Here is a 22,907-nt window from a genome sequence, read left to right on the forward strand (position 1 = left end):
ACAGACGCTTAATGACTGAGCCACCCAGGTGCCCCAATATTTTTATACCTGAATAACATTATAAGGACCTTGTGAAACTTGATCAGTCTCTTTGGATATCTCTCCCAATTTCCTTGTCAGAATTTATTTGTTATTATAGGTAATTTTATTCTAGGAAGTTATCCAAACACTTCCTAACCATCTTTCCTTTTACAGTCTCAAGGTCACCAAATTACAATCATCTTCCCTCTGAACAGCGGTTTTCTTCTTTCTTTTTAAATTTTGTCTCAGGACTTGTTTCCCTAAAAACTAGCAAGGTGACTCATCACATCCACAGAATTCCAAAATAACTCTCTTCATGGATTAGAATTAGATGCAAAATAGTATATCCCTCTGTCAGGCTGCCTAACAGCCTGTGTTCCATTCCATTTCTGTGTTCTAGTCCTGAATTTCCTAACACGAAATCACCCTCATTTCTAATGCTTGTACACTTTCATTAAGCTGCTTTTAAAGAAAAATATTTTGCTGATATGATGTAATTACCACAAAAACTGTAATACTAGGTCTCTAAGTTGTTCCAATATTATGATTAATTTTTTTTCTTGTTAAATATGTGCAGTGAATTAATTCAAAATCTTTGGAAGACCTGTATAGACTTTTGGGGGCTGGTATCTAGCCAAATATTCTTTTAAAGCTATGCCCGGTTCATGTGCATACCAAGCAAATTATAAACCTCATAAGTATGCAAAGTATGCAAAAAAAAAAAAATATTTAGGTAATAGTTTAATAAGATTATAATGGTATAAATTCGTTTTTATTTCTACAATAATTTACTTTTGCTACTAAGAAAATCGGACGTGGGGCGCCTGGGTAGCTCGGATGGTTAAGCCTCAAACTCTAGGTTTTGGCTCAGGTCCTAATTTCAGAGTCATAAGAACAAGCCCCACAGCATCCAGCTCTGCGCTCAGTGGTTGATGTCGGAGGGGTCTACTTCTCTCCTCCTCCCTCTCCCTCTCCCCCCAACCCATTCCTGCACACTGGCATGTTCTCTCTATATTAAAAAATTAAAAAAAAAAAAAGAAAGAAAATCTGATGCTACAGTAGCAGTCACTCCCTGAAGTACCTTACAAGCACCAAATTTTCTACTACAGTCATGGTATCTAAACACATCATTCCATTTGTCAAATAGTTTTTTTCTTAAGGACTTTGGACATTGATAATTGTTAGGAGGAACTTTCTGCTTATTAATATATTCCATATGATATTATATTCTCCTAACCATTAGTTTAGAATGCATGCACGCTTACTTTATTCTCTAAACCAATATCATTAAATGAACATCAAATGAACAGATACAAATGTGTTAGAATAAAATAAAAATATCTTAAAAGACATGTACTAATATCAATATTAAAGACTCAGCTATTCAGTGTCTAACATATTTATATAGAAAAACTCTACTCTTTGAAATTTCACTTAGAGAAACTTTTCTTGACCCCAGAGACTAAATAACATTTATGTGAAAGTATATTATGAACAACAAAGAATTATACAATTAGAGATATATTAGACAATAATAGGTTCTAAAAAGGAAAGCCCAGATATACAATTTAGTCCTTACTCTTAAAATGCTCCATATATTTTTATTTAAGAACTGTTATGCAAAAACTTAACATGGCTGAGAATCCTGATCATGGTAACAATGGTGATGAAAAAAAGACTAGCAGATAGTTGTAATTGCTTACAAAGCCATCAATTCCTCCCAGTTAAACTTTCTTTAAAGAAAAAAAAAAAAAACCACCAAGCTAAATGGAACATACTCTGATTAAGAAAATAAAACAAACAAACAATAAAAACCTGCCATACAGAATTTTACTTGTCAAATTCTCATTTTCCACCAAAGCCAAAAAACCTCTCCTTCGTGTATAAAGCCATGAAGAGCCAATATCATTGCTTCTAATGATTTTCCAATGTCAATTAGTTGTTTCTATACAGACTGCCTAAGTAAAATCTCTGGTATAGCTAATGCAGATACCTCAAATTACAAATTATTACTTTTAGTAAATCCAATAGTTTTATTTTTTTTTTAAGATTTTCTTTTTTTCTTTTTTATTCTTTCTAAGATGTCTTATTTCTTTTTTTTATAGAGAAAGACAGAGAGAGAGAAGTAACACAAGCAGGTGAAGTGGAAGAGGGAGAAGCAAGCTTCCTGCCAAACAGGGAGCCCAATGCGGGGTCAATCCCAGAACTCTGGGATCATGACCTGAGCCAAAGGCTCATGACTGAGACACACAGGCACCCTAAAGATTTTATTTATTTATTTGACAGAGAGACACAGTGAGAGAGGGAACACAAGCAAGGGGAGTAGGAGAGGAAGAAGAAGGCTTCCTGTGGAGCAGGGAGCCAGATATGGGACTCAATCCCAGGAACTGGGATCATGAGCTGAGCTGAAGGCAGACGTTTAATGACTGATCCACCCAGCCACCCCCCCAATACCTTTAAAAAACAAAAACTATACAGGTGATTTCTAAGGAACTATTTTAAGTGCTTTCTATGTATTATTTATTTTATACATATTAACTTTATAACATGAACCTTAGGGTTTTCATAAGATAATTATTATCCATTTTACAGATAACAAAACTGATATAGTTAGTAGGAGATGGCGCTATTCATTAAGATTTAACATAGGCAATTAGGTCCAGAGCCTGAAAGCTTAACCACTATGGTAGTATAGTACATTGCTTTTCAATATAGAGAAAATTGTATCTCAAGCTAAATAATCAATTATAGTAAGAACTAAACTTGACAATTATACAACCTGGCTGCTAACCAATGAGGAAATTTATAAGTTTATGTTATCCCCCAACTCAAATTAATTCTATGGAAATTGTGATACAGATTTATTTAGTATGAAGAAATGTCATATTATTGGGCATCTGGGAAGCTAAGCTTACCTAAACTTTGACCAAGACCCTAAGGGTAAGGTCCAAGTCTGTCTTCTTTACAAATGCATGCTCAGCAGCTAGCATTAAGCTAGAACAAAGTTAAGTGTTCGATAATCACCTATAGAATAAATGGGGATAAGAGGAAGCTGTTTCAACATAAAGAAATGATAAAGATTACATATATCACAGAGGAACATTTTCCACAAATTACAAAACCAAACACACAAAACAGTGAAGTAACATGCCCAATTTCATATAGTTAAATCAAGATATGAGACTTCCAATTTCCATGTTTTTTTCCTTAAATACCATAAAGGTGAAATTCTACCAAAATATCCATATTATATAGTACCGAACTATACTCTTATAAACAGTTGGAATAGAAAATTTTCATATTCTATGTATTTTAGCACAATTTTTAAGTCAAAACTAGAAAAAAAATCCACATTATGAAAAAATACAACTTAAATCACTACATATAGTTTCTATTTATATATTTCTACACTACTAAGAAAATTTACTTATAAAAATAATATTATGATTAAAATTAAGTTTAATTATTTAACAATTGTTCAAAATGTAATGAAATAGCTACTTATAAATTTTTGTATTTTTCCTACCTTTCCTAGTTTCAGAAGTAAAAATCCAAATAGCACAAAAATGAAATGGAGTAATAGCTACCCCCTGACCCGACATTTACCCTAAAGAAAAAGAAAGGCCATATGTACCCCAATGTTCATAGCAGCAATGTCTACAATAGCTGAACTGTGAAAAGAGCCGAGATGCCCTTCAACAGATGAATGGATATAGAACATGTGATCCACTGGGTGCCTGGGTGGCTCAGTGGGTTAAGCCTCTGCTTTCGGCTCAGGTCATGATCCCAGAGTCCTGGGATTGAAGCCCGCATCAGGCTCTCTGCTTGGCAGGGAGCCTGCTTCCCCTTCTCTCTCTATCTGCCTGCCTCTCTGCCTACTTGTGACCTCTCTCTCTCTGTCAAATAAAAAAATAAAATCTTTAAAAAAAAAAAAGAAGATGTGGTCCATATACACAATAGAATATTATGCCTCCATCAGAAAGGATGAATACCCAACTTTTGTATCAACATGGGTGGAACTGGAGGAGATTATGCTGAGTGAAGTAAATCAAGCAGAGAAAGTCAATTATCATAAGTTTCATTTACTTGTGGAACATAAGAAGTAACATGGAAGACATTAGGAAAAGGAAAGGGAAAGTGAATTGGGGGAAATTAAAAGGGGAGACAAACTACGAAAGACTGTGGACTCCCAGAAACAAACTGGGGGTTTTAGAGATGAGGAAGGAGGATGGGTGAGCCTGGTGGTGGGTATTAAGGAGGGCACATATTGCATGGAGCACTGGGTATTGTACATAAACAATGAATCTTGGAATACTCCATCAAAACTAATGATGTATTTTATGGTGACAACATAACAATAAAAAAAAAAAAAATGTCTGAACTGCTATGTTCTCAGCAGACTTTTTAGCCTGCCTATTTTGGAGGGCCACTGTGGGCAAAAACCCAGACTTACAAACTGATCTATTTCTATCACCTGAACAGATTAACATGTATCACAGGAGGAATGGTCTGATCCTTGGATATGCTTTGGGCAGTCTGATGTCTTACTTTCACAGAAGATAGGGCCTAAAGACACTGACCCCACTACATTTAGATGCTACACAGACCCAGATTTCTTAACTTTGGCACATATACATATATACTCACATCTGTTCATGCTTTGAGTACATATATACACACATATATGTAAATGTTCATATATATATAAAAATAGAGATTCCAAAAGCAATAGGGCAGGGGCTATATTTCTTGCTCATATTTCATGCCAAAGTAAGTTCCGTATGAATTACAGATAAAGCATAAAAAATGCAAATTTAAGAGCACTGTAAGAAAATATGGGAGAATGTTTAATAAAACTAGGGTGAAAAAGGTCTTTCCAATATACAATGGACTATTACTCAGACATAAAAAAGAATAAAATCTTGCCAGTTGCAACAACATGGATGGATCTAGAAAGTACAATGTTAAGAGAAATATGTCAGAGAAAGATAAATGCCATAAGATTTCACTTATATGTCAAATTAAAAAAAAAAAAAGGAAAAGTGAAAAAAAGACCAAAAAAACCCACTCTTAACTCTAGAGAACAAACTCCTGGTTATCAGAGGGGAGTAGATGGAAGAATGAGTAAAAAAACAGGTGAAGAGGATTAAAAGTACACTTATCACAACGAACACTTATTAATACACAGAATTGCTGAACGACTATATTGTACACCTAAAACTAATGCAACACTATGTTAATTATACTGAATTAAAAAAGAAAAAAAGGTCTTTCAATCAAAACACAAAACTCACAATTCATGTAAGAGATTTCTGTGACCAACTTTTCTACTTCTACAAATTCATCTCAGAGATATACTTGTATAAATGAAGACATATATGTACCATACTATCTTTCACAATAGAACAAAATTAACAGCGGACCAAAAATGATATAAATATCCATTGACGAAGACTAAACTATGGTACTTCCATGTAATAGAATATCATGTGTTTATGAAAATAACTATGGAAAACTGGCTTGTGCCAATATGAAACAATCTATCAAATATATTGTTGCGTGAACACAAATTATAGGAAAAATATGTAATGGCTTCCCTTTTATGCAAAAAAAGGAGTGCTACCTAGAAATATTTCTGACTATATGCAGAAAGTATTATGTGGTTGTCTCTGGAGAGGAAAATGGTTCTGGAAAGGAAGGAATCTTGCTTTTTATTATATATCCTTTGAAGTTCTTGAATTATTTTTCAGATTGTACATAAAGCCTTTCACAAAAAAATAAGTAAGAATAAAATTCAAAGAAAGTATTTCAAAATGGAATAGCAAATACCTTGTACATAGGATAACAGAGAATTCTTACCTTTCTCTGCAAAATTTAAGTGAATGTAGTATGGCAGGTCTCTTTTGACGTAAATTCCATAAATGTAAGGTGTCATCAGCCAAGGCACTCACAAGAGCTCCCTTAAAAATAAAGTATAATATATTTTACATAGAATACATCTTAAAAACATTAAAGCTACTAAAGAGCTGCCAAAAAAAAAAAAAAACCTTCCCAAATTTCAAAACTTTCAGCCAATAGATTGTTTTGAGAAACATCTGTCTCACTCAAATTCTAAACAGCAGATGTAATACAGTGTGTTATATGTATATGTTAAAAATGTTGAGGGAAATTGGAGGGGGAGAGACTATGAGAGACTATGGACTCTGAAAATCAGTCTGAGGGTTTTGAAGGGGCAGGGGGGCGGGAAGTTCGGTCAGCCTGGTGGTGGGTATTATGGAGGGCACATATTGCATGGAACACTGGGTGTGGTGCATAAACAATGAATTCTAGTACACTGAAAAGTAATTTAAAAAATAAAAAAAATTTTAAAAATGTTTTCACTTCTTCAATTTAAAGTACAATCTAGTATCTTACAAACTACAAATATACTAGGGTCCAGCTGGATATTATGGTTGATAGCTATGTAAAATTAGAGATCAGACTATAAGTTACTTGGTCAGTATTGTACATCTTCTTGACCAAAAAAAAAAGAAGTAACTTTCCCATTTTATCTGGCTTAAGAAAAATTCTTCATAATGTACTACACCTAGGTCATAATACTTCTACTAGAATGATACAGAAAATAAAGGTAGCATTCAGCACACTACAACTTCAATATCCAAAGGATTGAACAATCAGCGAACATCTGATACTACTAAATACTATTCAGTATGGAGAAGAATCTCTGGCCCTATATGAGAATCACACAGGAGGCTCAATCTTACCCCTGACCTCACAAACCAGAATTTTCAGAGCAAGTAGCTACATAGGTATATTTGTAAAAATCTTCAGAGGTGACCAGGATTAAGAATCTCTAGACTAAAGTTGATTTATTAAGACATGTATGTGTATTTCCTCAGAGAAGTCAGATTCTTTTCATTTATACTGAGAAAATAAAATAAAATAATGCAACATGAAAAATTTATGTTATTTTCAAAAAAGGATTTGCTGTTCTAACTCATTTGGGTTATTATGAGAAATTTTAAAATCTCCTTCCTTTAAACTAAGTTTCTCATTTATCAAAGAGGATTAAAATAGCTCTGAAAATTTACATTAAATGATCTCTCCAAGTCCTTTCCACTCTCAAAATTCTATGAGGGTTACTCTATGGCGTTATTCCTACTGCTACAAAATGACTATCAGCAGAAATAAAGTCCATATGCTTTCACCAGAAAATAACCTCTTATCGATATCATTTTGAAGCAGAGAAACTTAAAGATTCAGATTATCAAAGATTTGTACTCTTCACTCTTATTTCCACCACAGACAACTTTCTCAAGTTATGCATGCCATCTTGAAATCTCAAGGAAGAAGAGATGTAGAGCCAAAATGGCAATAACAGTTGACCACCTCCTATGGTGGCTCCTTTACCTACAAGTGGTCCACTAAATGTAAAAGCAAATAGCTATTCCCAATTGTCAGATTTCTGTAGCATCCCCAATATTTCTATTTTGCTGAGCATTTTTTAAAACAGCAACATCATTTTAAAGTACTCAAAATGTAACATTCAAACATGTAAAATAAAAACAGTCATATCCAAGAACTCAATGTTGAATCTTATTGAAAAGAAACCTCCGTGAATGAGAATCTTATTGAAAAGAAACCTCCGTGAATGACAACACAAATTACTTAAGATTTCTAAAACTTGTACAGGTAATCAATTTGCAATGTTATTTACACTAGTTCATGTACAGCTATAAGAAATAATCTTAACACAAGTATAAAGATGGAGAATAGGTTAGTGGTTGCCAGGGATTAGGGACTGGGGGGGGGCAGTTACAAAGTGGGAACCTTAAGGAATTTCTTTATGATGATAAATTGATCTGTGCCTTGTTCATGGCAGTCATTACACAAATCTGTATGTATCATAAAAATGCACAAAACCACACACCCACACGGACACAGGAGTTCATGGTGATAAGATCTAAATAAAGTCTGTAGTCTAACTAATGGTAGTATATGGATGTTGTTTTCCCGGTTGATACTATACTATTATTATATATACTGTTACTACTAGGGAACCTAGAGGAAGTACATGCAAAACCTCTCTATTTTGAACCTAATTGCCAGTAAAATTATTTCATAACAAAACTTTGTTTTTAAGTAGGAAAAATAATCTTGAGTCCTTATAAATGGGCTCAATGACTTTCTATATTATGATTTCATTTGAATTTTAACATTTTACAATGCCTATTATACAGTTCTACACAGAATTCTGCAGTTTAAAAAACAAACAAACAAACAAACAAAAAAACACTTCTGGGGCACCTGGGTGGCTCAGTGGGTTAAGCCTCTGCCTTCGGCTCAGGTCATGATCTCAGTGTCCTGGGATCAAGTCCCGCATAGCATCGGGCTCTCTGCTCAGCAGGGAGCCTGCTTCCCCCCTCTCTCTGCCTGCCTCTCTGCCTACTTGTGATCTCTCTCTGTGTCAAATAAATAAATAAAATTAAGAAGGAAAAAAAAACTTCTGACCCTAAAAAACCTACATAATATAATAATAATGATAGTACACTAACCATAATAATAATCTAATAATATGCTAATCTTTTGATAAAAACATTTTACAAAAGTTCAGAGGTATTGAATGTTGACTTTTTTCCTCTCACATATGTTTAAGAATTTGTTCCTTCTAAGGACCTGAGGGCAAAAAAAAACGTGCACAGACTATCACCACAACTAAAGATAGCAGAGCCTTTTCTGAGGTAATTTCTTTCTTCTAATGACCAGCCTTTCGTCCTCGTCACTGCATATAGTAAACATCTATTCTCAGAGCTGCTCATATTTTAAATTGTTTAACTTTTTATTTTCCTTTTTTAAAATTCTAATTATATTTATAATTAATTTATAATAATAAACAATTAATTTATAATAATAATTATACATTATTATTTATAATAAACTCAATCTCTAATATAGACTGTTATATTAATTTCAGGCGTACAATACAGTGATTCAGCAATTCCATACAACGCCCTGTACTCATTGCAAGTGCGCTCCTTAATCCCTATCACCTATTTAACCTATTCTCTCACCTCCCCTCTAATAACCATCAGATTGTTCTCTATAGTTATGACTCTGTTTCCTGGTTTGCCTCTCTTTTTTTTCCCTTTGCTTGTTTCTTAAATACCACAAGACTGAAATCACATGGTATTCGTCCTTCTCTGACTGACTTATTTCGCTTAGCATTATACTCTCTTGCTCCGGGTCACTGAAAATGCTCAAACTTTTTAAAAACCCGCTCACATTATTTACTCCGCTGATAAAATAGTATTTGTTTTCTGAGCTCCTTCCTAACTTTATACTCTATCAAAACCAAAGAAATCATCAGTTACTTCAACCAGTAAGCAACACAACAAGAATTCTGGACAATAACAAGTTTTGTTATTTTTTTAAATGGATTTTTGTTTCCTGGTTGTATTTCAAACAAGTCATTAGAGAAGTATATTTTGTTATTTATAATAAACTCAATCTCTAAAAAAATTTCAATATAGATTTTAGTGTTACATAATTTTCAGTATCCAAGAAATAAAATTGGTATGCAGCACCTTGCACCAAGATTTACCTTACACCATTCTATTTGCAACATCTCAAAACATCTTGCATTATTTATGTAACTTCCCGTGATGATGCCTTACAATAAACTATTAGCTCTGACCTATAAGAAATTAACTTTTGTTCAAATATTTAAATACGAATGCATGCAAAAAATCTGAAAGACCAAATGTGACTCTCTTTCATACACAAACAGGACAAATTAAAGCAATTCACTAACCTCGTTAATCAGGAACTGAAGTTGGATTACTGCAGCTCCACTGTCATGCTGGCAATAACATTCTACTCCTGGACGACCAAAGCTGTCATCAATTTCATTAAGGAGTCTACAGTATGTGTGGGCTTTTTATAGCAACTGTTAAATTACATAACAGACTAGTAAATATTCCAATGACCTGATATTCAATACCAGCTATTTATTGAGATTAAGATTCAGAATTACATTTATTACACATCAATCTGATCAACTAGCTTCTGCTGATAATCAGAAGTCTCAGAGATTACAAGTCTAAAAAAAATAATAACCACTCTTCCTACAAAATAAAAGAACTATCAAAAAAAGCAATATACAGAACATAAAATAGGTTTAATACACTTTGGCCCAAGTTTTCTTCTCTCACTTAAAATAAAAAGAGAAAAGGTAATTGGTCTGCAGAGCACCCAATTCTGCCCAAGGCAGCAAACTAATCTGAAAAGCAGAGACATGTCATTTTAGAATAATGTTTTCAGAACCAATCTTTTTACTAGCATTTTTATTCCTATGGTATTATTTTTCAAGAGTGTAAGTTAATATAATGAAAAACTATATAACTATGTTAGTAATTATAGCATGATGATGTTGTATTACTAATGTATGTACCAATCTTTTATAATAGACCTGAATTCAAAATATGCAAATTGATATAAATTTGCATGTGTTAACAGTAAACATACAACATTCTCTGTGTCAGGCATTATATTAAACATGTTATATATATTAATTTATTTAATTCCCATAATTTATGAAGAATATATAATTTCTCCCCTATAAACAGATAAGGAGACTGAAGCACAGAGAAATCAAGCAACTTGTAAGTCACACAACTAGAAAGCAACAGAATAAGATTTTTTTTTTTGTGAGTATTTTTTAAGATTTTTAAATAGTTATTTGACAGAGACACAGCGAGAGAGGGAACACAAGCAGGGGGAGTGGGAGAGGGAGAAGCAGGCTTCCTGCAGAGCAGGGACCCTAAGATCAGGACCTGAACCAAAGGCAGAAGCTTAATGACTGAGCCACCCAGGTGCCCCCAGAGATGAGATTTGAATAACCATTCTGGCTCCAGAGTCTGTACTCTTAATAATAAAGAATGCCAAATAAAGAACAAAACAAACAAAAACCCAAACACTTAAACCACTTATTAAATGCCAGGCATTCTTACATGCTTTTATCTTCATAAACTAGAAATAAGAAAGTAGCTATTTTAACATGGTGCAATACTAATCTACTTTTCACTAGTTAATAAATATTAATAGAAAATAAAAAGCTAAATCTAAAACTAAAATGTGATTGGCTTTAATGAAATTATAGCCTTCTTTATAAAAACTCATATTGAGGTATATAGACTATTTCTATATTCTTTTAATACATGTCCTAAGGTTCTTCTTAAGAAAAAATAATCACACCAAAGTTAAATCTCTATTTTCTATATACTTTTACCTTCTGATTTCTAAAAGTTTTTCTAGGTGATTGTTTCTTTTCCATGACTTTTTTCATTTTATTACCAGCAACTAATTCTTCCATGATTTCATAAATAGACAAATCGTGCATGTTTAGCCTAGAGTACCCACTCTGTAAACATCTCAAACTTTTATCATCAGCGTCATCAGTATTAGTAGTCCTAGTTTTATACCAATTACCCAAATGCATCTAAAGGAAGCTAGATTTCAAATTGTTACTACTGGCACTTGGTAATGCCAAATCACATCTGACTGGCCAAAGAAATACCTACATCTATTTTCATCCATTTCTTTTGTCAGGATGCCTTTTTAGCTAGGAAAGGGAGTCCAATTCTAATCTCTCCAGCTAAATTATTCTTTCTGGGACCAATTAGCATATTCTATAATTCTCATTTTACATGGAGCAAAACTTCTCAACTAACCAGATCAGTAAAACTAATAAAAAATGTGTGTTATTATGAATAATCATATAAATTCCACTTACCTTATTTTTTTCAGAAATCATACATAATTTTGCTCATCTTGTGATATTATCTTCTTTAAGTATGGATCTATTAACTAGATCCAGAATTATTTTTCTTAAAACATAGCCATGGTGCTCCTGGGTGGCTCAGTTGGTTCAGTGTATGACTCTTGGTTTCGGCACAAGTCCTGACCTCATGGGTCATGGGATCCAACCCCACAACAGATGCACTCAGTGAGGAGTCGGCTTGAGGATTCCTTCCCTTTGCCCCTCCCACCACATGCATGTCCATGTTGTGTCTGCTCTCTAAAATAAATAAATCTTTAAAAATAAATAAATAAAAGTAACCATAACTTTCCAGGTATAAGATTTATAGTTTAATTTTTTATTTATTTTTATTTTTTAAAGATTTTGAGAGCATGTGAGCACATAAGCAGGGGGGAAGGGCAAAGGAAGAGGGAGAAGTAGACGCTGCTGAGCAGGGAATGCTGATGTGGGACTTGATCCCAGGCCTCTGAGATCAGGACCGAAACCAAAGGCAGCTACTTAACCAACTGAACCACCCAACTTGTTTAATTTTTTAAATGAAACTTTATAGATAATTGGCAAAGCATTCTAAATGAAGCATTCACATACAATATTACGATTTCTTTTCTGAATCATTTACTGGTATCCACATATCATAAAAATTTTAAGTAACTGACTTCATGAAGTCTTCCCAAAGTATTAATCCTGTATTTTTAAAAACCCCTCTATTTTGTATTCACGTTCTATATTCTTAGATTAGACTAATTACTAGATTATAGTATCAAATATGACAGGCACAAACAGATGTGGGAATACATAAAACTGATTACTGGTTAAGTAAAAATTTTATAAGCAAATCGATCTACTAATTTGGGCCCACAAGTCTCAAAACTTTTTTTTTTAAAGATTTGTGTATTTATTTATTTGTCAGAGAGAGAGAGCGAGAGCAAGCGAGCACCCAGCAGGGCAAACAGCAGGCAGAGGGAGAAGTGGACTCCCCGCAGAACAAGGAGCCCAATGCAGGACTCGATCCAAGGATTCTGGGATCATGACCAGAGTCGAAGGCAGATGCTCAAGCAACTGAGCCATCCAGGCGTCCCTGGTCTCAAAACTTAAGTATGCTGTGGGCATCAATCAATAGTTTATTCATAGAGACTGCAAAATGTCTGTAAATCCAGGAAGTCAGTTACATGGAGGTCAAGAATGGTTTATTTTTATCTACACATGGAACTACTCTAGACAAAACTATACTTTCCTATGACATTAATATAGCCACTTTACTTATACCTAAGATGATAAATACACTTCCTTGATATAAAAAAGAACCACTTACTATGTACTAACTTTCAGGCTCCATGTCTTAAAAAACATAATTGTACTTAATCCTCAAGGGAAGTCTGAGAGGTAGTTATCCATATTTTACAAATGATAATCCTGAGGCTCAAAGAAATGATTTTTCTCAAGATTACTAATGATCCTCCCTTTTCTTTTGGATAAGGTAGTACTATGCTGCAGCCAGCCTTGAAGGATTCTGAATACTATAAAAACTGTATGGATTAGGGGGAAAACTCGTTAAGTCATTATTTCATAATAACAAAAAGTTTAAAATTAAATTTTAAGGAGTTGAAGTTCCTTAAATATATAAATATATAAGTATATATTTATATACATATATAAAGTATATATGTTATATATTATAAATATATATGTATATATAAATATATAATCAAAAGATATTAGTTTGAAAGAATACAAATTCCAGAGCAAGTATTTCTCATTCCTGGCAGTGTATCAGATTTCCAGCTCTACTGCAAATTCACTAATCCCAAATTGCCTGAGAAGCAGCCTGGGTAGGTATCCTGTTTTGTTGTTTTGTAGATGCGCCACAGAAATTACTGAGGCACAGTTGAGAATTAAGACATCTCCTTTTCAAGTCAGTTCATATGCCAGCTCCACCAGAACTTCTGTGACCTGAGCAGAATTATTACACCTCTCTACTTTCTTGTCTATAAAGTACAGATACTAGTTTAGCTTGCAGAGCTGTGGTGAGAACTAAAACTATTGATAGTGTACTCCCCAAATGGTACCCACCCATTATCACTATTTAACTAGTATATTCATTACTTTAACAAGAACTAAAGATACCTTATAGTAGACATACCATAATGTAAGAAAACAACTTTGACTATATTAGAGCACTAAACAAACATGTCATAGGTGCAAATATTCATATCTTCTCATATTTTTCTAATCATTATTGCTTCTTGCATATATGGTTCTTCCTAATATTGTTATTAAAGAGGTAACAGTTTTATTAGACAATAGACAAACACTGTAACAAAGTTCTGCTTTATAAATTATTCCTGTTGCAGCTATGTACAAAATGAAGAAAACCCAGAAGAAAAGGTTATATACTGAACAATTCTACAAAGATATTTGTTAAAGAAATATTGATTATTATGATGCCTGCTCCTTTATATATGCATGAGTCAACTGTAAAACAAAGCCAAATTGTAAGGCTCCATTGAGTATTTCTTGGTGTCAACATATTTTACCTTTTAATTCTAACACTAATGTAGTCTTCTAAAAATAGTGTTATCTGGGGCGCCTGGGTGGCTGGGGGTTAAAGCCTCTGCCTTCAGCTCAGGGTCCTGGGATCAAGCTGGGCATGGGGCTCTCTGCTCAGCAGGGAGCCTGCTTCCTCCTCTCTCTCTGCCTGTCTGACTACTTATGATCTCTGTCAAATAAATAAATAAAATCTTAAAAATAGTGCTATCTTGCTATCATAGATACTTTTAGTCCCCATTTTTTTTCTTTTTACTGCTTGCCCATCAAGAGCTAGGTTACCTACCTAATCCTACTAGTCAACTTGGTCTCTGATATAAACCAGTTAATTTATATGGCCCATAACACAGGCCACATACCTTCTGCACAGCTACTTAGGGCTCTTATCCAGAAAAACACCATCATAATGCCCAAAGAAGAGCAGCAGAAGACAAGCCTAAAACAGGCTGAGAGCAAAGTCTCTGAATGCAAATCTTTTGAGTTTAGACATCCTTTAAGTAAGCAACAGTGAAGACAGAAATATTTAAGGAAAAAAATAATATGATGAAACTAGCAATTACTTAAGAATAATCAGGAAGAGACATGTGGGACAGATAAGGAGAAGCAAGGACCAAGACCAGTCAAGCCCTTTTTAATATTGTATCATTAAATTCAACCCTGTATAAACGGGGTTTTTGTTTTGTTTTTGGAAAACGAGGAAGAAAGGAGGAATTAGGAAGCCTTTAAGTACGTCATTATTGTCACAGTAGTTAAGATTTATTAAACACTTAATACATGGCAAGTACCATACATATATTAGCTTACAAGAGTACCTCTTCTGTAGGCTCTGTTGTTTATCAAAGAGGAAACTGAGGTACAATAAGGCTAAATAATTTGCCCAAGGCCACTCAGCTAGTTAAAAACTCTCAATTAGCTGGTAGAACTATAAAGTAGTACAACCACTTTGGAAAATAATTGGCAATTCCTCTATGTTAAAAACAGAGTAACCATATGACTCAGCAATTCTACTCTGAGGAATATAAACAAGAGAAATTAAAATATACATACACACAAAACTTCCACACAAATGTTCACAGCATTATTCCTACTAGCCAAAAAAGAAGAAAACCCGAATGTCCAGTAACTATTGTATAAATAATATGCAGTGTATTTATACAACGAACTATTCAACCATAAAAAGAAAAGAACCACTAAAAGTATAGATAAATCTTACGGACACCATGCTAACTAAAGGAGCCAATCATAAAAGTCTACATATTAAATAACTCCATTTATATATGAAATGCCCACTGTAGATGAATCCATAGAAATAGAAAGTAAATAAGTGGTTGTGAAAGACTGGATGCAAAGGGTGAAACAGGTATGGGGTTTTTTTTACCGGGGTAAAGAAAATATTCAGAAGCTCAGAATGCCGATGATTACATCACTCAATGGATATAATGAAAAGCCCTGAACCATACACTTTAAAAGGGTAAATTTTATGGTATTGAAAAGTACCTCAGTAAAACTGTTATTAAAAAAAAAAAAGGAGAATCAGCTTGTATGACTGATGAATGATAATACAAATAAGGAAAAACAAAAGACAGAATTTAAGGCCGAAAATGACTGCAATTATTAATGAAACAAATTAAACATTGTATTCTTAAGTAAAGTTTTAAAAATCCCTTTTATCTATGATTAAAAATATCTGTCACAAGCAATGAATTTAACTATTTAGCAACTTAATTGAAATGCAGCATAAGATGATGTTAAAAAAAAATCACATTACAGTTTAGTATTTTTGCAATTAAGCTCCTTATTTCCTTCTGTCTTGCATTCAATTTTTAAATATTTTTATTTCATTCAAGATTTAAACACAGGAAGTATTTAATAGATGATACACAACAGATAAAACCCTTCAAAAGCTTTTAAAATTCCATGAATCTATAAGTCAGCCTATTCCTTTTACCTTCCAATCACTTGTTAGGCTGGTATTACAATCACAGCAACAGTTCCTCTGTTTATCCTGCCCCTGGATTTCTACCATCCTGTCAGCAAAGTAGCATAAAAAAATAGTCAAGGAAGCAGGCAAGGGGACCCCTGCCAGTGGTGAATTCTGAGAGTACAGCTTCTAGGCAAGTTTTCACTACTCTCACTACCACTGTGTATTGCATGCATATTTTGGCAACCTCTCCTTTTATGAAGAATGAGATAATATCAAGACAGTATATATTTAATAAATTATTAAGATTTTTAAGGATCATATATATTCTCAGAGAATCTGTTCATCAATTCCTGTCAACGAAAAAAAGGGCAAAGAAAGTACTGCCATTATTCCAACCTATACAGAAGTGACACATCAATTTTCCAAATTAGGAATGTAAGACTGGAATACATATAAAATGGAAAGCAAGTGGAGAACTTTGATATGCTGTGCAGTTTCTAAAAATATATTTATATTCTGCAAAGTTTAAAGATGAGAATACAGATAACTGAACTTTTCATGAACTCGTAAGTGACTAATAAATTATCCTACAGTATCATACATTTAATTACATAATATTGTGTAAAAGGAACTTTCATTGAACATATATTCTGCTAGAAAACCAAGAACGACTTTGAAGGGTAAACTGTTCCTCCCTGATTAAAATTATCCATCATAAACCTGATGATTTCCACTAACTTGTTACCATTTATTTTAGTGCATTCTTACACTTTTAGCGAGCAGAGTAATTCACATCTCTACTAAGGCTTCAAGGTGCTGCTACTCTCAACCGGCTTAATACCCTAAATAAAAGCTCAGTGGATTTTTATTTTTAATGGCTTACGTCTTGAAGAAACTTAATCATAATGTGATTACTTTCAATAACAAAGTTAAAATCTAAAGACCACCATAATGTGGTCAAAGAATAGTGATGAAAGCACTCTAAAAATGAAGAAGAGCTTTAGCATCAGACCAACTCCACCATTTAGTGTAAACATAAACAACAATCATTGAGCAGCTGAGAAATTTCATTTCTGTTATTTCACATTATAAGATATAAGTAACAGTCAACAAAAAAAAAGATGCAGTACTTCATACATTTACCCGACTCAAAAAAATGGAAATATTTCATATGATATGTGATAAATAAGACAACCTATGTGTGGCTGCAGCTTTCTCATCTGAGATTGCTTCACCTGCCTCCTCCACCTGATCAGTGTGACCACCACAGAGGTTGAAGACTCAAAGGGGTCCCAGTCATGAACGGAGAGTGGGGAATCCTTAACACTTTAGTGAGTTTTGCCTCTAAGAGCAACACCAGGTTCCCACTGCAAATATCTGAGAAAAATCCCCTCCTGCTTCCAGCAATGGGTGAAGAAAAGCAATGACTTTAAAATACACTGGAGCATTCTGTTCTTAACAAGACCTTCCTTCAGGAGAAACTAATGGGAGCCTAACCAGCTGGGGGTTTATCAGAGCTGAACTGATGAGGCGGAAGGGAAATACCCAACTCCAATCCACTCTAGCCATCCTAACTTACCTGGGGAGGGGGCTGGTGGTGACTAAGAATCACTTGAGAGTTTCACAGTTCAGAAGCTCTGGCTCACTAAAAGACTAAGACCTAATCAAACAGAATGCTTCTCCTCCCCTCACACCTTACCACCAAAAATGAATCTAGATACAAACCTTGCACTATTCACAAAAAATTAACTCAAAATTAATCGCAGACATAAATGTGAAATGCAAAACTATAAAACTAGAAGATAACATAGAAGAAAACTTAGATGACCCTGGGTATGACAATGACTTTTTAAGTACAACACCAAAAGCACAATCCCTGGGGGAAAAAAAAATTTGATAAGCTGGACTTCTTTAAAATTAAAGCCTTGTGCTCTGTAAAACACAAGGTCAAGAGAATGAGAACACAGGCATAGACTTGGAGAAAATATTTTAGAAGACTGATATCCAAAATATACAAAGAATTCTTAAAACTCAACAAGAAGAAAATGAACGACCCAACTAAAAAATGGGCCAAAGACATTAACAGACACCTCACCAAAGACATACAAATAGCAAACAAGCATATGAAAAGTTGCTGTATGTCACCAGAGAAATGCAAACTAAAACAAGGAGTTACTGCTACAAACTTAACAAAATAGCCAATATCCAGAACTGACAATATCAAATGCTGATAAAAATGGAGATCAAGAGAACTCCTGTTCACTGCTGATGTGAATGCAAAATGGTACGGCTACTCTGGATGACAGTCTGGTAGTTTCTTATAAAACCAAACATAGTCTTATCATACATACAATCTAGTAACTGCACTTGTTGGTATTTACCCAAAGAAGCTAAAAGGGACTTTTAGGGACTTTTGTAGCTGCTTCATTCATAATTGTCAAAACTTGCAAGGAACCAATCTGCCCTTCAATAGGTGAAGGGATAACCAAACTATAGCCATCCAGGCAATGAAATATTATTCAGCATTGAAAAAAATGAACTATCAGCCATGAAAAGACACAGAGCAGAAGTTAGGATGTGAAAGGGCTACAAACTGTATGATTCCAACTACAGGAACATTCTGGAAAAGGCAAAATTCTAGAGACAATAAGAAGATAATTAGTTACCAGGAGTTGGGGACTGCAGGGCAAGAAGAGATGAATAGGTGGAACACAGAGGATTTTAGGCAATGAAACTATACTGTATGATACTGTATGGTGCATACATGTCATATATTTGCCAAAACCCATAGTATGCATAACACTAAGAGTGAGCTTTAATATAAACCACGGACTTTGGATGATAACGTGTCTGTGTTGGTTATTCAGTTATAACAAATGTCCCACTCTGGTGGAGGATGTTGGTAATGGAGGAGGTATGCTGAGCACAGAGAGGGAAATTTGGGAAATCTCTGTACCTTCTGCTGAGCCCAAATACTGCTCAAAAAATAGTCTATTTTAAAAATTAATATTTTAATAAATGAAGTTAACTACATCTTCATGATGATAAGGGTGGACATAATTTTACTGCTGACTCACAATTTTAACATTCTGCTAGTCTGCTATTTAAGCAAAACTATAATGTGTACTATTTCTGCAGTAAAAATGTAATAAAAATGTTAAAAATAACTATGAAAGATACATAGATCAACATTAAAACCTTCCTTAATGCAACATAACTACTTACAATAAACTTCCAATGGTATTTGAAAAATTATTTCAGTGAACTGCTTCCTTTTCATGTGAATGAAAGAAATATCAAAACAAACAAGTAACTACCATATCCAGACTAACTCATAGTATTCACTGAATTGAAATAGGCCTGTAGTTACCTCTTCTACTATTATTTTTGGTAAGAATTTTTTATTATTGGTAAACAAATTAGAGTTGTTGAAAAAATATTCATCCTTACTATTTCTTGTTTTGGAGTTAGGATTTTCTCAAAAGGAGTCAAAGTGAATTATATTTATTATCACAGGCAATTATTTAGGATAGCTTTTGATACATAAATATACTTTGAAATGAATCACTTGCTCACTCTACAAGAAATACAGGCATACAGAGTGGTCTGGGTTAGAGAAACAAGAAACAATGTGCATTCTGACATATCAGGTAAAAACAGTCTTTTATCCAAGCATCCATTCTCAGATGCTTAATGGCTAAGTTCTTTTCTCAAGTATGGCAAAGTGAATTTTAAAAGAAAAATACAACCTATTATGAAAAATACAGTACAGACACTGAATAGATGGAAAAGTCTGCTCCACTTTTTCTCCTTTTCAAAAGACAAAAAGAAAAAAAATACACAAAAGGGAAGCAATTTAGCAGAAAGTATTGCAATAGCTGATGCCACTAGATTTATAGTCACCTCTGGCAGAGTACTGCTGTGAAAAAGCAGAGGTACTGCTCTTACAAGAAAAGATTATGTACTTTCAAGAAAGGGTAAGATTAATCACTCCTCAACAGACAACCTCACCAAGAAAACTTCAAAAATTCTAGATAGCACTTACTGAAAGGGAAACAAACAAAACTTAAACTAGGGATATACAAAATCCTTATTTTAAAATTTAAAAAATCTCATGTAAACGGTAACTACCATATAATTTCTAAGACTATGTATTTTACAAATAACATGGGCTAAGCAAACCTTAATTTTCAAATGAAGAATTACAAGACCAAGAATATTAGCCACTTTTTAGTTAAAACCCCTTTATATTTTCCATTCCAAGGGAATCTAAGTTACTCTAGAACAGCATTCATTTTTAATATTATTTATTATTTAAAGTAGGCTCCACACCCAATGTGGGGCTTGAACTCACAACCCTAAGATCAAGAGTCATATGCAATACCGACTGAGCCAGCCAGGAGGCCCTCAACATCCATTTTTAAATTACAGCACCAGTAAAGAAATACCCTGAGCATGTCTTCATTTATTTGTCTTCGGTAACAACTTCCAAAAGGACTAACACCAGTTAGAGAAATGGAATCAGGTAGAAATTAGCCTTATTTACTGAACAAAATACTCTTACTTAATGCTACTTGAAAATGATCTAGTGAGCAACTATAAAAATTTTTCAAAAAGCAGATCTGATTTCAGTTTTCAATTAAAGTATCACACATTATTCCCAAGGGACATGCAATATATTCAACTCTAAAGAACGTAAACATGCACCTGAACTTGCTTCTAGGAACTTTACGAGTTTTCTTTTTTTTTAAATACATTATTTTTTTTAATACATTATTTTTCAGGTTGTTTTCTTTCACAAATGAAAATTGGTTATTTTTTAATCAAAATTTGCAGACAATTACAAAATGGCAATATTTTAGTACAGTGCTTACATTCACTTTTATCTTTAAAATTTTTCTGAGAGTCTAAGTGGCTCAATCAGTTAAGCATCTGCCTTGAGCTCAGGTCATGATCCCAGGGTCTTGGGATCCAGAGCCCCAAGTTAGGCTCCAGGCATGACAGGGAGCCTGCTTCTCCCTCTCCTTCTGCCCCTCTCCTATGGCTTGTGCACTCTCTCACGCTCTCTCAAATAAATAAAATCTTAAAAAAAAATAAAAGTACCTATATAAATGTACCTACATTTCTATATAATATTAATAAAAATATTAAAAGCTACAAATGCAAACATTTTTAAGCAAAATTGGGTAGTAAAGTTCTCAAACAAGCTGAATACTTTATTAACAAAAGTGATTACTAAACTGCCCCTGAAAGACACCTAATTAAGCATCTTCATTATCATATTAACCCCATCCAAAAAAAAAGCCTCTTCCATAGGACCAAAAAATATTTACAGAAGTTTTAACCTGGCATACAGAAGTACTATATATCATTTAGAATTACTAATTTTTTTCTTAAACCATTTTCCATTTATGAATAAAATGCTAAACTTAAACTGGTAAGTTTCACAAATTATACTTGCATTAACTACAAAAATGCCTGACGTGGTTCCTTCCTGAGTGTTCCTTGCCACTATGGATTTAAAAGCAAGGCAGCCTGATGAATTAAAACAGGGATTTTAAACTGGCAAACTTTAGCTTGTGGGCCAAATGCAGTCCACCGCCTGTTTTTATAAACAAAGTTTTATTAAAACACATCTATACTCCTTCTTTTTTTTTTTAAATATTTTATCTATTTATTTGACAGAAAGAAATCACAAGTAGGCAGAGAGGCAGGCAGAGAGAGAGAGAGAGGAAAGCAGGCTCCCTGCTGAGCAGAGAGCCCCATGCGGGACTCGATCCCAGGACCCTGGGATCACGACCTGAGCCGAAGGCAGCGGCTTAACCCACTGAGCCACCCAGGCACCCCACATCTATACTCCTTCTTTCACATACTGTCTACGGATGCTTTTGTGCAACAGTGGCAGAGTTGATTAATTGTGTTAGAAACTAAAAAGCTAATATATTTACTATCTAGCCCTGATTCCTGAACTAAGAATCTAGGTCTTCATTATTTTAAATGCATGCAAGAGCACACACACACCCATCTTCTATATGGTATTTAGTAGAGAACATATTAAGTTAATCATTTAAGAATGTGTGTTCCTGGGGCACCTGGGGTGGCTCAGTCTGTTGAGCAGCCACTCTCTGGTGCTGATCTCAGGGTCCTGAGATCAAGCTATCTGTGGTACTCCACACTCAGCAGGGAGTCTGCTTCAGAATTCTCTCTCCCCCCATCTCTTCCAGAATACATAAATCTTAAAAAAAAAAAAAAAAAAAAAGACTTTGTGTTCCTTCTGTTGTGCTATTTATTTCTTTATTCTGTTGTGATTTTAGAATTATATACCAACTACTGTCCAGATTCTGGACTCTTGATTAAGCAAAGGATACTAGTTAATTGTTTTGTATCACTTTAAACTCCACCGTATCTTCTCATTTGTGGTAAAGTTTCTGACAATTTGTTTTAAAAGAAAATACCACTCAATATTATAGCTATAATTTCAAATTATAATTTTGGTTATCTAAAAATGCCTAAATATTACTTATAAAGAAGGGTAGAGTGGAAATGCTGAATTAAAAGAAAGATGGCTACATGGGTGGAACTGGGGATGGAATTAAATCA

The 22,907-nt window shown here is 33.9% G+C and overlaps 1 protein-coding gene across 6 annotated transcripts in view; it reads right to left on the reverse strand.

The window, feature by feature from the left end:
* STXBP5 (syntaxin binding protein 5) overlaps positions 1 to 22,907 on the reverse strand; it is a 175,984-nt gene that overhangs the window by 144,385 nt on the left and 8,692 nt on the right. For all 6 annotated transcript variants that reach the window (XM_082730336.1, XM_082730334.1, XM_082730332.1 and 3 more), the window contains exons 3-4: positions 9,833 to 9,914; positions 5,881 to 5,981 (exon numbers count right to left, since the gene is read on the reverse strand). In XM_082730336.1, the coding sequence (XP_082586462.1) occupies positions 5,881 to 5,981; positions 9,833 to 9,914 (183 nt within the window). The remainder of the gene's footprint in view (positions 1 to 5,880; positions 5,982 to 9,832; positions 9,915 to 22,907) is intronic.

This window comes from Mustela nivalis (genome assembly GCF_964662115.1).
Source record: "Mustela nivalis genome assembly, chromosome: 5".
In the NCBI taxonomy this organism is placed as follows: Eukaryota; Metazoa; Chordata; class Mammalia; order Carnivora; family Mustelidae; genus Mustela; species Mustela nivalis.